Source organism: Tachysurus fulvidraco, chromosome 5 (genome assembly GCF_022655615.1).
Source record: "Tachysurus fulvidraco isolate hzauxx_2018 chromosome 5, HZAU_PFXX_2.0, whole genome shotgun sequence".
In the NCBI taxonomy this organism is placed as follows: domain Eukaryota; kingdom Metazoa; phylum Chordata; class Actinopteri; order Siluriformes; family Bagridae; genus Tachysurus; species Tachysurus fulvidraco.
In genome coordinates this window covers 13,815,213-13,832,751 of record NC_062522.1, presented here as the reverse complement: position 1 = coordinate 13,832,751, position 17,539 = coordinate 13,815,213, and the positions used below count along the sequence as shown (strand labels likewise).

Sequence of the window (17,539 nt, the reverse complement as noted above, 5' to 3'; positions counted from 1 at the left end):
AACTACACCACCATCATCAAGTTTGCTGACGACACTGTTGTGGTGGGCCTGATCTCCAACAAAGTCGAGACGGCCTACCTACAGGAAACTAAAAACCTGGAGAGATGGTGCCAGGAGAACAATCTTCTCCTGAAGGTCAGCACAAACTTCAGACTTCAGCACGAAACAGGAGCGGTCATACCAACCGATAAACATCAACGGGCCCCCAGTGGAGAGAGTGGACAGTTTCCGGTACCTAGGTGTTCGCATCACACAGGACATGTCTTGGTCTCGTCACACTAACACCCTGGTGAAGAAGGCCCGGCAGCGTCTGTACCATCTGAGACGCTTAAGGGACTTTAGTCTACCCCCTCAGGTGCTAAAGACTTTCTACACCTGCACCAATGACAGCGTCCTGACGGGTAGCATCACTTCCTGGTTCGGGAACAGCACCATGCAGGACAGGCGAGCCCTCCAGAGGATGGTGCGGTCAGCTGAACGTAGCTTCCACACTGAGCTCCCGGACCTGCAGGACATTTACAGCACGCGGTGCCGAACCAGAGCCAGGAAGATTGTAAAAGATCTCAGCCATCCCAAAAATGGACTCTTCTTTTTTGCGTTCAGGGAAACGCTTCTGCTCCCTGAAAGCAAACTCAGAGATGATGAGGATTAAGCTTCTTCCTGCAGGCCATCCGGATCCAGGAGACACCCAGGATCTAGGACTGGACCTCTATGACAGCACAGTGCCACTTTATACACTATTTACACATCATACTGCACCTGGTCACTTTAAGGTCAAACTTTAAAAACCATACACATTTATGTATATGTATATTTATGTATATGTATATTTTTATATAGTTTTCTTATAAAAGTTTTTACTTATTTTAAGTTTTGTGCTAATTATTTTATTCTTATTTTATTTTTTGCTTTTTTATACTTTTTTGATATTCTTTATCCTTATACTGGACAGTTGCATAAAGCATTTCACTGCATATCGTACCCTGTATGTATGTGTATGTGACAAATAAAATTTGATTTGATTTGATTGATTTGATTACAGTTCATGAGTAGTTTACACTTTTCTGAGTGCAAGCATGCGAATTTGAATTTAATCAGGAAAACATGAATAACTTGCATTTGGCAAAGCTAGCAACTAATGTGATCTCTTTTGTTGCTGTTAACGTATAAGACCAGTATTCCACATTCATGCATTTTGCAGTATGTAAGCAGTCACTACAAGCAGCAGTTTTCCCTCAAATATAATTGCATCTTCAGTCTATAAACATTTTCCATGCAACATATATAGAAAACGTGACTAGCTCTGATCATTTAAAATAAAATAAATAAAAATCAGGTGAGTGCTGCTTTACAAACTTTCCAGCAACAAAGACAAAACAAAGCGTGCTCATAATATTCTTCATTTTTATTTTTTGTGTTAACCAAATCTTTTTTGCACAAAAAAAAAAAGAAAAGTTTGAAAACTACAGCAAGCACTTGAGTATAAAATCTTACAGTATAACAGTGCAAAGGCAACTAATGGCAATTAAGAGTCCAAGTTTAATGCCCCCTTTTAAATAGGCACACTTTTTCAGCTCCAAATCATATTAATAAAAATTCCTATACATGAACTTTGTCTAAACAAATGCTTTTTATCTAAAAGAATCTAGGTATATGATATCTAAAACAAACACTAATTTATTTGGATATAGCTGAATAAGCAATACGTGAGCTGTAGAGAGGTAGTGACAGATTAAAAAAAAATAGGTAAGAACCTATGAGTTAGTAGTGATAGTGATGAAATATCACTGTAGAAAAAGTTTGTATGTACAACACAAAATAATAAAACTGGAAAGCTGGCCATCAGTAAGGCTATAAAATGCTTATTAGCAATACTATACAAAATTTGTTCATAAAGAAATAGCTTACAACAGCACACCATAGCACTCTCGTAGTGTATTTAAAGGAGGTATATTTTGAAAGAATTCCCTTCAGCTTGTGATGCAAAAAGAAAAGGACTAGCCAGATTACCTGAGAACACCTAAGTAATTGTAGTGCCACCACTTCCTCTAACAATCAGTGCATAAACCTTCAAAACACTCTGAAAAAAATGACCCAACCAGCAAGTTACATAATTCAATAAAGAACATCTATATATACATATTAGAGTATATTTTGATACAGTTTCTGCACTTGTTATACATATGTATTATAAGCATGCTAAATTCTATTGAATACGATGATGGGATTTTAACATTTCAGTGCAAACTGTTGTAATAGGGGGGAAAACTAGCAAATCAAGAAAAAAAAGATTTTTTTTTACCAAACATACCCTAACATCGGTCAGTGAATGAAATTCCTTTCCAAAGCCTGTGCCAAACAATAAAAGACGATAGAAAAAGTGAAGGTGGTGTGACCACTAAATTAAAGCAAGTTTTCTTCTTCTTCTTTTTTTGGCTGACCAGAGAGACAATGGTTCCACCCACTTGGTTACTATTGGCTACACATTTTCAGGTCTTTGTTCTCATAGATAGCATAATGTAAAATTCTAAAAAAAAAAAAAAAAAAAAAAAAGGAAAATATCATAAAAGTTACACAATAACTGTGATATAGAACCTGTGTAGTAGCTTGGTACTCCAGTCCACTTCTATAAGTGGAGCTGGCTTGCTCACTAAAGTCGTTTTGGTGTAAAAGTCTAGGACAATGATTTATCCATGTAACTTGATAGGCTCCAAACAAAAAAGTTGTGTGTGACATCGGATCTAACTATGGCGTACACTCACTGCACAAGATAAGCCCTTTTCAATCCATCACCACTGTTAGCAACCGTAACGATTCTGCAGACATGTTGTCATTTCATTTATAAAGACAAAATACTGCAGTTTGGCAGGACAACATGGTTCTGTTTATGATTTGTAAAACTTGTACATAGATAACGAAATCCTCACCATTATTAATAATGTAATACATGCAATGCAACGATTCTTTGAATACAATGTTAACACTGAGGCTAATCTCTATTCTTTGATATGGTAGAGAATTCTACATAATAAGGTGCTTATATAAATGAATGATCAATTGTAACATTGTCTTAAATCCTTAAAACAACTAAATCAGCTTTGAAGTACAATACAATACAATACTAAATTCTACTCCAAAGAGGTTTCTGTCCTTTTGTTAATATCATGTGTTTTTCAAATATCTAAGCATTTAAAAGCAGGTACTCACCCGTAAATGTCAAAATATGAGTGGGACACAAGTTCAGTTAAAAAGAATTTGTAACGTTTCCTTTTTTTCTAAACATCTGAGATTTTTTTTAACCAAGGTTAAGGAACATCACTCAGCTTTCATATATTCCCTGACTTCTAAAGGCAGAGTGTCAAACAGGGTGGATTCTACCACAAGGCCACTGCGCTTCAAGGTTTGACAGCAGCCGAGCTCAGCGGGCAAAACTTCAAATTGATTGCCCTTTAACTCCAAATGAATCAGTGAAGTCAGGTAAGAAATCTTTGGTGAGAGCACAGAAATCTTGTTCCTCCCAAGCTTGAGGGTTTTCAGCTTTTTGCAGAAGAAGAGCTCATCTGGGAGGATCTCGATTTTGTTGCTTGAGAGGGAGAAGTACTGAAGGCTCTGGAGAACACCTACTTCTGGAGGAATGAAGCTGATGTCGTTGTTAGAAAGGTCAAGATTGCGTAGCTTGTTGCATAGAAACAAGTGTGAGGGCAGAATCTCGATCTTGTTGTGGCTAAAATCGAGGCGCTCCAGACTGCCCAGCTTCTTGATATGCTCAGGGATGTGAGAGATTGCATTGTGCCACAGCTTCAGGCATGTGAGTTTCCGGAGGTGCTGGAAGCTGATGATCTCCTCAATAGAGCGCAAACTGTTCTCTTTAAGGTCCAGCTTCTGTAGATGGGTCAGACTGAAGATGGCATGCGGAATGCGTTCAAGGTCACAATGAATCAGCTCAAGCTCTATAAGATACGTCATCTTTTTCAGGTTGTTCAGCATGACCAGCTTGGTGCCATCGTTGTGCACATACAGGTGCTGCAAGTGGCTGGACACGTCCACAACTGACTGGGGGATCTTCGTAAGGTTGCTTTTGAGTGTCAAGGTCTTAAGGGATTTTAGGTCACGTAAAGAGTCCAAAGTTATGTTCTTTGAAGCATCTGGACTCAGAGATCCAATCAGATGGAGTTCCTCCAACTTTCGAAGACTGTAGAGCCAAAGAGGAAGTTCACGAATGTCATCAAACTTCACACGCAGGACCTTAAGGTTTTCTTTCAGGTAAGAGAGAGCCCCTGTGTGGATTTTGAGCGTGCACTGGTGCAGAGAAAGTTCCTGAAGATCTTCCAGTTGAGAAACAGCTGGAGGGATTGTGACATTATTAATAATCTCCAGTTTCAAGGACTGCAGTTCGGTGACCTCAAAGACTGTATCCGGAAGCCCTGAGAGCATAAAGAGCTGGAGCTCCAATCGGTCACTAGCATTGGTCTGTAGCTTTTGGCGCAGTTTTTCTACGGTCCAATCATGGTTCAGATTGAGTTGTTTGAGCTTGTTTTCACTCACCTCTGACAGAAACACTGCAAATCTCTTGGAATATAGTGGATCGTATTGGTCAATCATGTGCAACATAAAAGCAAAATCGTTTTTTACATCAGGGATGTCATCAATTCCAGTCTCCTGCCGCACATATTCAAAAGAGTACTCTTTCAGGGAGCGATAGAAAAGCCAGTATGATGTATAAAGGCACGTTAAGCCGTAGACAATTACAAAACACAAATAGCAATAGCAGAGCTTGGAGTAGAGATGGGCCATGGTGTGATTGCACAAAAACTTTTTGTAGCCGGTCATATTCTCCACGTCTGCTTCACACTGAACTGTAATTCGAACCTTTGACACCAGAACACTGTTGTATGCAACAATAAGAACAAACTTGATCACTTTAATAACAGTCTGTCGAACATACATGAGATACAACAAATCCCCTTCCTCCACATGAAGCCGGAACTTTTTAACCTTCTCAAACAGTGCTTTAGCTTGCTCTCCTTCCTTTTTGTCTAGTGCACTCACTGCTGGTTTGTCCACTACAATCCTATCCGGAATAGATCTCAGCGACTGGGTCTTCTCCAGATTACCCTCCACGGTGGAAGTATTAAGGTTTGATCTACTTGCACTGTTCTTTTTGCGGTCTCTCTCATCTGGACCCTCCCCTGACACCTCAGACAGAGCCCTCGTAGTCCATGGAGAATCAAAACATTTTCCCAATATGGAGATGAAGTGCTCAATTTTTGAGCTCGAGCCAGGGAACTTGAACCAGAAATTACTGCACACCATGAATACAAGGGTATGTATGAGCACCAGGTAAGGAAAATACTTGGCATACCAATGCAAAGCTTTTTCATAGCACAGTTGGTTCACAAAGCTGTACTGTTGCAGATCCAAGTTGGTTTTGAGTCCCTTCATCTCATAGGATACAGGCACTGGGGAGACAGGTGGGAGAGAGGAATTGGTCGGATCCCTTGCGAGCTCTGTGTGGTTCAGCAAAGGCACCGTTTGGTTTGGAGCAGAAACCCTTTGAGGAAGACATATGATTTTGTCCTGCATTACCTGAAATAGTAACGGGGAGAGTAATATCAATATTAAAACATTAAAAGCCAGTATAATTGAGTTTCACGCTGATGTATGGATTATCTAATGTTTTTCAACCGCTTATGTCCCAGTGTGGTTCTTCTTCTGGGAAGATAAGAAAAATGAGGAATGTTTTCATCCCAGATAATAATAAATTAAATTGTGCAAAAATAAGATCACAATCAAATAACAAAAATATTTAGAAAAGGAAACAGAATGGGATGGTCATGTTCTATTTTTGTGTACAGACATCAGTGTGATTCACACAGGAAATGAGTGGTTACACTCATGACTCCATGAGACTCCAGAGGGAGACATGCTCAAAGACATTCAGTACAAATTTTCTCAGAAAGAACAGCTCATTCGAGGCTACTGCTTTGGTTATGAACCCAAATTACTTTTTTGATAAAGAGTCATCATGATGTTATTCATATCATGAAAATGAAGGGTCCCTGTGAAAAGCCTTGTGTCTGGTAGGTTAATTACCATTTGCTTTGAATGAGAGGCCCTGTCTGGCGTTTGGCTATAAAGGGCACCACTAAACTGTAGAATAGAGCGAAAGCCACCCAAAACAGCCAGAGTGCTCAATAAAGGCAAAGGGCAAAGATCAAATGGCATTGTATCCACTGATCATTTTAAATTCACTGTGCATAAGAGCATCAGCCCTAAAAGAACTCATAAAACCTGCATGATGTGCCCCAGGCCCACTCAATCATGCTCCAAGAACACAGGCTTTCAGCAGGGTTATGTGTTTCTTCGTTCTATTCATAGCAGGGATATGATACTATAGTGGCAGGAAAAAATAATTCGGCAATGATGCCAAAGATTGAGACGCAAACTCTTCAGATTCATCAGATCTAATCACAGTTGTTTTTAACTGATTAGCGGAATTATCTGAGGGAATTATTAAAAAGAAGCAGGGAGGACACATGACTGGCTGGAGGAGGAGAAAGGAGGGAGACTGCAGGAGAAACTGCATTTTTACAAGCAGGGCAGGGCTTGGGAGGGAGCAAGGAAAGGAGGAGCTGATCTCTGTGTGTGCGCCTGCTGGAATTGCTTCTCCTTCCTGTAAGCAAACCAACACCACTATTTAAGCACACGTCAGGCAACAGTGGCTCGTCTGTGCACAGATGGAGCTTATGTGACTTGACTGTGGTGTGGAGGCGTTTATTTTCCACCCCTTGCACAAGAGGAACACTGTATTGCTCCGTCTTAAGTCACGTTGCCTGTTTATTCTCAATCTGCAAAGAATGTCTTAATTGCCCTTCATTCCAGCCACTCATGTTAAGAATCCCAAACAGAGCAAGTACTCTGCAAGGAAAGGAGTGGGAGCCACATTCAAATTATATCCAAATACTGAGAAGAGACATGAAAGTTGAAAGGCCTGGTACTAACCTGCAGCGTGCAGCCAAACACACCGATCATGAGCATGACAACCGAGAGATATTCGGCAAAGACATCCCACCATGGCTTTAAGACTCGGAACGCTGGCTGCTGTTCCGAGAACTGACGGAATTCCGTGATCGGAATCATTTTCCTGTAGGGAGACAGTGAGGAAACATGAGCTCAAATTAATGAACTTGAACTGTATCTGGGCTTGTCATTCATTTCTGCAGTCTGCGCTCTTGACAAGAGCAAACATTAGGCAAGGATCATTCAGTCTTGTCTAAGGCGTATCACGTTTCAACAGGAAGGAAGATTAGAATGCCATCCTTAAACTGCCCTGATTGCACTGGGAATTAATTTTACTAAAACCGCCTCCATGTTGTGTATCATCATGAAATCCAAGCTTCTGTGCTGCATACATTTCACTTTCTTGTCCAGCAATGTTCTATACCTCTTAACCAAAACAACATGTTCTGTACCAATAATCAGAGTTAATCAGATTAATGATTATTTACGAAAAGACCAAGTATTGAGCTGATGAGCTAAGCCTCCAGTTTTAAATAGTTTGGCCTCAACTAGTATCAGAGGTGCCAACATTACCAACAAGAAAGTCCTAGAAATCAGAATGGAGGAAAAAACTAATTTTTACCACAAGAACTCTAGTGTGTATTGATGAATGAGACAACCATCTTTTCTTCCCCCAGATGTACACCAAGCAAAAGTAAGAAAACAGCTAGGGAACTTTTTACTAAATTTATATTATTAAATATTTAACAATAAGCAGCAGCTATTGGCTCACAAGGCAGCTGTGCGTGAACTCGTACAGTATGAAAAATACAGCACAAAATGACAGTAACAGATTCTACAAACAAATGCTCACCTGCTATATTTTGTCTCCTTTCCTTTAAGTGAAATGCCATTTCTGTTCGATGGGTTTCATTTACGTTTGATGGTTGTTTAATGCTGTTAAATAAAACAAACATTTTCAGATGTCTCCTGGATCAAAATTGCATCCCCTTAAAAACTGTAAATGCTCCAATTGCATATGATGACATGTCTGTGGTAACAGCTAGCTGTATGGGCATATAAACTGTACCCCAAGCGACTTACAGCTGTAATCGCAGCAAAAGGTGGCGCTAGAAAGTATTAACTTAAGGGGGCCGAATAATTTTGCATGCCCAATTTTTCAGTTTTTGATTTGTTAAAAAAGTTTGAAATATCCAATAAATTTCATTCTACTTCATGATTGTGTTCCACTTGTTGTTGATTCTTCACAAAAAATTACAGTTTCATATCATTATGTTTGAAGCCTGAAATGTGGCAAAAGGTCACAAAGTTCAAGGGGGCCGAATACTTTCGCAAGGCACTGTATATATTGAAATATTTTAGCTGTGTGATAAACTACATGACAATTTTTTAGCATACTGTTTTGTCAGTATGTCTGATGCATTTTGAATGTATTGGCACATTTTTTGTTGTATGAACTTTTTCTCACCTCACAAAACTTTGTTTAACCATCTCAGGCAGAATCATTTGATGTTTTTCCATTTTTTCTTGCTTTTGTTTTTAAGATATTATATGTGAGAAATAAAACATAAATCAGCCTGCAAATGTAAAACGGTCACTTTAGCTGAAACGCTAAACCTCATGCCAGTTTCCATATTCACAACATTTTCTTTCATTTCCTCTTTTGTATGCTACATATACTCTGTGTTGGCAAATATATTTTGGAAGACATTTCTCTCTGAATCTCATTTATTTAAGTCTTCATACTTCAAGCAAACTTCCCCCAACTGGTACAGGGATAGCGGCAGCAGAGTGAACAAGACTCCTTTTTTTTTTAAATCGGAAACAAACCCAAACAAATCTATCAATGTATACAACACAGGCTTCTTTGAATCTACTCCACACCATGGAGTCAACCACCCAGAGTGAAGCATGAGGGTGGATTTGTGATGGTAGGAGCTGCAATATCATGGCATTCTCTATGACCACTGTTTGTGCTAGATTGCCACGTCACTGGAGGACTATCCAAACTATTCTGGAGGACCATGTGTGCCCAATGGTTCAAACGTTGGTGAAGGTGATGTCATGTATCAGATCAGAATATTATTGGGCACCTTTGGTGAGTGAGTGAGTAAATGCCAACAGCACAATGTAGTGATGTAGTGGCATGGTCACTGTTCTGCTAGAGGAAAGGAACAAAATTCTTTTGGCTGCTGTGCAGGAATTGTATCTGTCATTCCCAATGCTGTATTGGGTGCAAAAGGAAGCACTACACTATACTATTACAGTTTTGAGGTTTCAGTCTCATTTTCCAACCCGTACCCAACTGTAAGTAACACCGTTATTTCATTTTCATCCATAGTAAATGTTTAAAATAATAATAATAATAATAAATAAACTAAATAAATTAACTATAAGTTCTAACTTGTATGCAAATGTCTGTAAAACTAAATTCCATGACCACATCTCATGCATATACCTTCAAGTAATCTTTCCTGCCAGATAATCATTTTGCAGGTCCTTACCCAGTCAAGCATTTGTCAAAGGTTTCCTCTGTCTAACCAACATGCCAAGAGGAGCTGGGGAGGCCACAGAAATCACAAGTAGCTGACATACTGTATGCTTGACATACTGATGCAATTTCACATCTGGCTGCAATCTAGTTGTGTCTGACTGAACCTAATGCAAGTGCTCTTTAATCTAAGTTCAGTCATATTTCCTCCATCCTGTCATAACAACACATATCCTTGTTGAATAAATAAATTATTGATACCGGCGCTATCCTGCTCTCAGTACTTGTGAAAAGCATTCTGTGGTCGAGTCTTACAAGCAGTCAGTAAGGAGACAATAGAAATCGAGAAATATCTTGTGGATAATTATAGACATTTGAGAAGAAGGCCACTTTAGCACACAGAAGGCCACAATGGCTTCTCATTAAGCCAATACGATCACATCTTATCATATTCTGACCGGACCTAAAATGACATTAGAATCGGCTGTGTGTCCACACTGTAGATTAACCATCAAAATTACGGCAAAGTTTTTACAAATGACATAATACAGTCAATCTTTTCCAAAGAAAACCACTTCCTTTAATGCTAAGAAAAGATATGATGCCAACTGTATATACTGTCAGAATCATGAACCTCCAATGTGATTGGGAGATACAAATACAGAGGCTAGACCTAAAAAAGATGTGTCTGTTAATACATGCAAATGTGATATGCAAATATAATCTGCTGAAGTTAAAAAAATACATCTGTAATTCAAGCTTACAAAGGTTCAGCTTTTTTATGTACTATGATAAATAGATTTATGATAGATAGAAAATCAATCATGTGTCAGTTATATTCCATAATTGTGTGGTTCATTAAAATGATTGGATATTTATTACAGCGACAGTGTTACTGAACACATCTGTAGGTTGATTCTCATTACATCAGTGTATCTGCTTACAAATAGATGACATTAAATGTTGCTATAAGGCTGCAACACTAGTTATATTGCTAATTATTATTTTTAAAATCTTTTTTTTTAATGGCCCTATAGTGAGGATCCCATATAATACTGGTTTAGACTTCACAATTTCAGGCCAATTATTTTGGTCGCAAACCAAAAAAAACCCCAAAACAACACAATCCTTTGGTTATGAGTCATTCAGGTTACATAAGGTGACATACTCAACACCGACGAAGTTCTGGCTGACCTGTACTACAACAATCACTTTAAACCGACAATAGAAGCACAGCATTTGACAATGCGAAACTTATTGAAGAGCTGCAAGTAAACAAAAAAAAAAAGTAGCCGAAAGTAGTAATCATACTTAATTACATTAATAAATTCAAGTTATTACAAAGCCTATTATATATATTTTAGGAAAGATTGTATTGTGATCATCTCATACAATGTCCCACACAATAGACTTGGTCTCAATAGTTTGTCGACTGATTTATATATGTCACAACATGCCACACCCTGATGTACGGCTTATTGTTACCATTCTTTGAAGCAAGACATCACAGACACACAATAACTCAGATTTCACAATAACCATAAACCATTCAACTTTAGATATCTATGCTAAAAATCTTTTAAAAGTATTAGAAGCTAAGCTGAATGGGACATAATGTGACAGAGCTTATCTCTGCTGCAAGCCTTGGATTTCCTCTGAAATCTGTTTACTGCTCTTCGGAATAAACATGTCTTCACTAATAAGCCCACAACAGGCTCTGTGAAATTCTGCACAATTAGGTATTCTCTCTCTTTCTCTCTCTATTTCTCTCTCTCACACACACACACACACACACACACACACACACACACCAACCTCCCTTATTTAGCTTAGACAGCCAACAAACATTAACAATAGTATGCTATGAAAAGCTAGCAAAGTGTCTGCAAAAAGATCAACCCATTAATTATTCTCGCCTGATTACTAAGAGAGCAGTGTATCTTGGGTAAAAACAGTAACAAATTTAGACACTGTGTATGCCTCTTTTAAACATGTTTCAAGAGCGTTCACAAAAAACGATGTGGTTGTTTTAGCACACCAGCTGTGTTAAATCTAGAAAATTTGTACTCTCTAAATATGCATGGTACAGAGTCTGAAACTCAAGAGGTGGTGTGTTGGTGTAGCCAAAAGAATTAATAACAGTGATACACACATGGACTTTAAACTATGACTGCAGTTATCTTAACAGGCTACAATTACGGCAAAGAGTAGTGATGCAGTTCCACCCTTGCCTGAAAATCTGAAAGATGAGAGCTGCCTTCATTAAAGGAAAAAAAAAACACACAACTACACTGGACACTTATAGGCAGGACAGGAAGCAGAGCAAATAAGGGCGGTGTGTGAACTGTTTATGCATTGTTTTAAAACAAAAAAACTGCAACTACCAAAAGTTCAAATGAAGTTAGATTTCCTAAGGGACTTACATTATACTTAGATCACCTTAGGAAAGCAAATCTTCTGGATTATTTTGATAATCTTCATGGGCTGCTTGCTGTTCCGTGAGATTACACCAAGCTCGAGCATCAGGGAGCTGGAAAGCTTTACACTTCTTTATTCTCCTGTCGGTCCCTTTCCTGGCAGGAAATGTGACTGTTCTCGCACATGGGTGTTGAAAAAAAAAAACAGAGAAGACGACAATGTCTCTGAATCACCTCCTAGATATAAAGCTCTGTTGTGGACGGATCATTTAAAACAATAGGTAAAAAAATGAGATGTAAAACATTGGCCTCGACATTCTCATGGGCATCTATTGTGTAGTACCACAATGTGAACATTTAAGAGCTCAGAAGGCTACATGTGATCCTTTGCACACAATCTCTGAGTAGACTTGAAAAGATTTAAACATGTTTACATTCAATTACAGATGATCCAGGTTTTTAAATAGCAGTCCTGGCCTCTAGTGATACATCTTCGACTAAAACGTGGTTTCTGTTCTGTGTGCGTGTCTTTTTAGTTAATAAACCCACACTACCACGTATTTCCCAGCACTATTATTAGCAGACTGGACGGATGGCCCTGTGACACAAAATGTTATACATCAAAAGATAACCAAAACACGCCGCATGCCACTGGACCTGAGCCCGATTGTTTAGGTGAACGGGTCGCTGTTGGCGCGCGCGAGAGGAAACAAAACAAAGTTCAAACATTTATTTACAACAAAACGCATATTTCTGAATTTCTGCCGGCGTGTTTTTAAAAAGCGAGTCACAATAGCGGTTTAAGTACGAAACGGTGAGTTAAAAAAAAGATAGAAGTGAGCACTTACCCGGAAAATGGAAGAGCGCGAGCGGGTTTTTAGGGGATAAATAAAGGAGGCAGGCAGCAAGCATGTCCTTGGGACTGCGGTGCAGATCTCCGTGCACTCGTGCACTCGCTCTCGCTCTCTCTCTCTCTCTCTCTCTCTTTCTCACAAATCACAAAACGAGTTGCAGTGCCAGCATCAGCCGCCTGAGGCAGGCTTTCGTCGTCAATGTCTATGTTATCTTTAATACAAACTTCAATTTCTTTTCATTTCTCGATTTCTTTCACTTAGCTGTGATTTTGTCTGTAATTTTACGTCAAGGACGCCACAATGTTGTTGTCTACTGTAGCCTACAAAGCTACATGGAAATTTTGAGTGGAAAATATTCATAAAAATCCCACAGTAAACTGGTTTTTAGTGAGTGTACACTCATCTATTCATTCATAAATCACTTGAATGACATCTATGGCCCATTCAGCATAGCCAATGCATGTTTTGGGAGGTCTAAGGAAACTCCTCCAGACTAATCTTGATTAGTCTGTTATTAATCTTACTATAATACTTGAATGAATTGTTACTATAAACACCATGATGTATTACAATGAGTGCATGTAGTGCATGAATTTGCAATGCAGCCAGGTTTATTTTCAGAGCTGCTGCTATAGAATATTCATTGAACACCTTCTGCACAGAATTTGAGAATTCAAAAAACAATATAATAATATATGTAGCATACTAAAAAGTCATGGATGCTGATCGACTTCCAAATAAAATGTTCAGCAATAGATTCAATGTTCACTAAATCTGTCTCATCCACGATAGAAGCGGTAGAAGATATACCTGTACTTCATATGGCATATAACAGACAAACACATATAGCTACCAAAGATGACAGCACTATACTTTTTTTTATACTGACTATAATTTGTTAAGTGTTATGGCAGAGCATGCCAATACTGTACATGTGCAGTATGTGATTGATTGGAAAATAATTTGATGGCTTTCTGATTGTCTGAAAAATGCAGAAAGTTATTGTCACACTGAAATCTCTATTATCTATTCATCAAATGAATAAACCCAATATAAACAATATAACCTGTTTAGTTATAGAATGATTGTGCAAACAAAAGTGAAGCAAGTTACCATGGTGCGGAAAGTCAGATTCATAGTGCATACACATGCAGGTCAGTCTATTGTCTCCAGATTTGGTGTCAGATTATTGGGTTACAACTATGTGAATTACCTCCACCATCAGTCTGTAAGAGCACACAGTCCCTCCCTATCTACTGAAAGCACTCTTTCTTGTCCCTCTGGTCTCTTCAGGATCCTCTCATCCACTAAATATCCATTTGGTTTTATGTATTGGCATTCCTCTAGTTGGGCAGATACACTCTCAGCTGCTTCTCCACCAGGACCATATCCAGCTCAAGAATATGTTTCTTGTAGTGTCTTGCATTTGAAAAGCCCATTTGTAAGAGCATAAGTCTATAAGGAACAAAAGTTCAAGCTTTCCTAAATGCAGTATTTATATATGTACACATATATCAATACCTATCAATAACTACTAAGTTTAGAAAAGCTGTACAAAAGGTCTTAGTCAGACAATCATGGGTATAATCAGGTTTTATTAGCAACAAGAGATCATTTTAGTCTGTAATTAAGCTAGCCTTGATCCACAGCCAAAGGAAGGCTACAATAACAATGGTTATTTATGAGAACAATGGTTAACAATGGTTTATTATGAGAGGCTTTTCAAATACTATAGAAATTCACATATATATTTCTTTATCCAAAGCTATTAGAAGAAAAAACATCAGCCTGGGACTGACAATTGTAATCAAATGGATTTTATTTGAAAGGTTTGAGGGTTTGAAGGTTTGCCTACCTTTTTTTTTCTTTTTAGATTATGTTATAAACTACTACTTAACATACAGACAACATTCCTAAACATTGTTGTTTTTAAAATCCATTGCTTGTAAAAATCCATTACCAAATACGAAAGCTTTCCTAATTAACAAATTTGTGTCAGCTAATACTCAGACTACAATAAAGTCTTTTTTATTAATTCCTTAAAATAGTGCTTGGACCCCAACAATTGTCACTTGCAGTATATAATGTAGCTAAATATGTATATAATCTAAAAAAATTCAAACATCATTTTAATGAGTCACTTATAGTGTTGTTGAAGATATTTAAGACCTGCAGGCACTCCAGGGCTCATGTTTCATTTGGGATAGCAGACGGATTGTTATGAATCACACTGACTCACATTCATTGTGAAGATTTGAAGAGTTCAGAGTTCAGGTGAAGCTCTATGGTTCCTAAAACCCCTGTGTGAACAAGGATGTATTTGATGTTGCATGTTAGCTGTGATATAAAAAGCCTTGGAAAGTACTGGAAAATATAATGGTTTCTTCAGTTGTTTTGAGTCTGTTTCCTTTGCGGTCGATTTCCTGCAGGTTTTTCATAGTGCAAACTGAACTTATTCAATATTTAAGATCATCACTAATATATTTTGAGGTTTGCAGGCGAGAAGCTGCAAGTAGGTCAAATGGTTCAGGGTTACATGAGTTGAGTTTGTTTATTGTACACAAAATCTTCAGAAGGGACTGTAGTAAACTCTGAACTGAAGGGACTGTAGTAAACTCATCATTGTTTGAATATGTGGAGGATACGTTCTTCAATGAACAAAAACCCTTAGCACCTCCTGCTTAGACTTGGACATTTGCTTGATAAAAGCAGGAATCCCCCATAAAAGTACAGCTCACTTAACTTCCTCAAGGTTCATTATGGTTCATTGTAGAGTTCTGTGAATTTCAATTGATGATATGAAGCTGAGTTCCTTTTTCTGGGTACATTCGCACCAACTATAGCATTAAAACACCCAGCTCTCTTATCTTGAAACTTGTGCAACATCACTAAGTAAAATGATCTGCTTCTGAGCATTCCTCACCACTTTGTATGCTACTAGTCCAGCAGAAAATAGTTAATTAGGTACAATGTTAGCAATAAATTTTCCGACTTCAGTAATGAACACTACAAATCTCTTTTGATTATCCACAACTAGGAATAAAAACAAGTAAAAAACCACATTATTACCAGTGTTGTCTTAATCAAGAAGAAAAACCACAATATCTAGTTTTACAATCCATATAGCCTTTTAAAAAACTGTAAGCTGCCAAATGCATTCAGCAAGCCCTCATCTCAACAGAGAGCAATTTTCACAATTCAGTGCTGACTGGAAGTCAATTAAAAATTAAGTACCACAGAGAAAATGAAAATCTGAGGCATTAGGAATTCCTTTTAATTTTGATAAATAGACCCTAAAGGCCAGCAGAGCTGGGATAATCCATTAGATCTCACCCTTCAGGATTTATATGTATTTAATCCATAAATAAATCAGTGGTATAATAAATGTATTAAATAAAAGTAGGCAAATTAACTGTAACGGTACAACTTATAAATTTGGCGAGAGGAATAAATGAAAAAGTAAATAAATGCAAAGATTTAAGTACAGGAAAAATGTAAATGAACTCAAACGTAAGAGATATTGATGCTGTTAGCACCTAAAGACAAAAGAGCAAGTGGTGATGGTGATGGTGTTAATGGTGATATCATCATGAATGCCAAAGCTGTGGAAGTACACTGGCAAGTCTGAGAGCACTAGTGAAAATGCTTCTATTTCAAATTATTTTCTATTGTAATACAATTTTTATTTCAATTAGGGACAGCTAAGTAAATGAGGCTGATGAGGTTACAGCTGGACAAATAAAAATCTAAAACCCTGCTGCATTGCTCTTTTTTAGATAAAGCTGAAATGATTGTTAAATCCCACTGGCACCACTATAAGTTTGTATTAAATATAAAATTGAATATCATAGGTTAATTATAATGTTGTCCTGGCTAGATAGATTCAAGCTTTTAGTGTTTATTCTGCCTGTAAAGAAAGAAACATAGTTCAATTAAAATTTAAACATCTACATCTTCCTAGAGGTATTTTATGGAAATTTCTTTTTCACCACTATGATCTGCTGTGAATCAGGGTGTCTAATCTGTCTAAGTGTGTGTGTGTGTGTGTGTGTGTGTGTGTGTGTGTGTGTGTGTGTGTGTGTGTGTGTGTGTGTGTGTGTGTGTGCGCATGCGTTAAAGTGGAATTACTTACAAGGGATAGAAGGAGTGCTGCATAGCAATTTAATGTTCTTTCTGTCTAATGTCATATTCAATATGTCAGCCAATTGTCAGGCCCATTAAGACAAATGTAGAAAAATAGAAAAATACTGTTTGTGATTATCAGGGGAATTGAATAGTTTAGCCAAAAATGTGTGATATCTGAATAATACAAATAACCGAGTCCTGTTAATGTTGTTGAAATGCGTAGAATATTCCCCAACATTGCTAGATAGCCTCCCTGCATTGTTGAACTAATTTACTAGTCTGTTTGTGTATGTAAAGATATATAAATTATACTATTACAATGTAAAATGTATAATAATATAGTATAATTGACCTATAAGCCGATAGACATAACTTTAACATTGAATAACTGTATTGGATAACTTTGATAATCTCTGAGCAATATTCCGCCGGGACACCTTGGCTCCTGGCATTTATGTGGATGTTATTAACTAGACATGGTTGCAGATCAAATACACCCCTTCTCACCCCTAGCTGGCCAGATCAAGGTCTGACAGTCTAAAAAACTAAACTAAAACCATTTTTGTTGTTTTAATTTAATCTTAAAGAGACTTTCTTGAACTTCTGAACAGTTCCTAAGTTGCAGCAGATGT

At 37.8% G+C, this 17,539-nt stretch overlaps 1 protein-coding gene across 3 annotated transcripts; it reads right to left on the bottom strand.

Moving 5' to 3' along the window:
• Positions 1 to 1,386: 1,386 nt before the first annotated feature.
• On the bottom strand, positions 1,387 to 12,927 carry lrrc8c (leucine rich repeat containing 8 VRAC subunit C). 3 transcript variants are annotated; one of them, XM_027147244.2, is made up of 5 exons: positions 12,777 to 12,927; positions 11,935 to 12,100; positions 7,874 to 7,956; positions 7,003 to 7,144; positions 1,387 to 5,586 (listed from the first exon to the last, which is right to left on the bottom strand). In XM_027147244.2, exons 4-5 carry the CDS (start codon positions 7,138 to 7,140, stop codon positions 3,316 to 3,318), a joined length of 2,409 nt encoding a protein of 802 aa, XP_027003045.1. In that variant the 5' UTR covers positions 7,141 to 7,144; positions 7,874 to 7,956; positions 11,935 to 12,100; positions 12,777 to 12,927; the 3' UTR covers positions 1,387 to 3,315. The 3 variants fall into 3 exon arrangements, with proteins under 3 accessions (XP_027003045.1, XP_027003042.1, XP_027003043.1); XM_027147241.2 differs by lacking the exon at positions 7,874 to 7,956; XM_027147242.2 differs by lacking the exons at positions 7,874 to 7,956; positions 11,935 to 12,100 and having other exon boundaries at positions 12,777 to 12,926.
• Between the last annotated feature and the right edge of the window lie 4,612 nt (positions 12,928 to 17,539).

Excerpts from the sequence above, each read along its gene's own strand:
- lrrc8c (XM_027147241.2), bottom strand. Across the intron at positions 5,587-7,002 it reads TGTTTGGCTGCACGCTGCAG|GTAATGCAGGACAAAATCAT; the intron begins GTTAGTACCAGG and ends TTACTATTTCAG.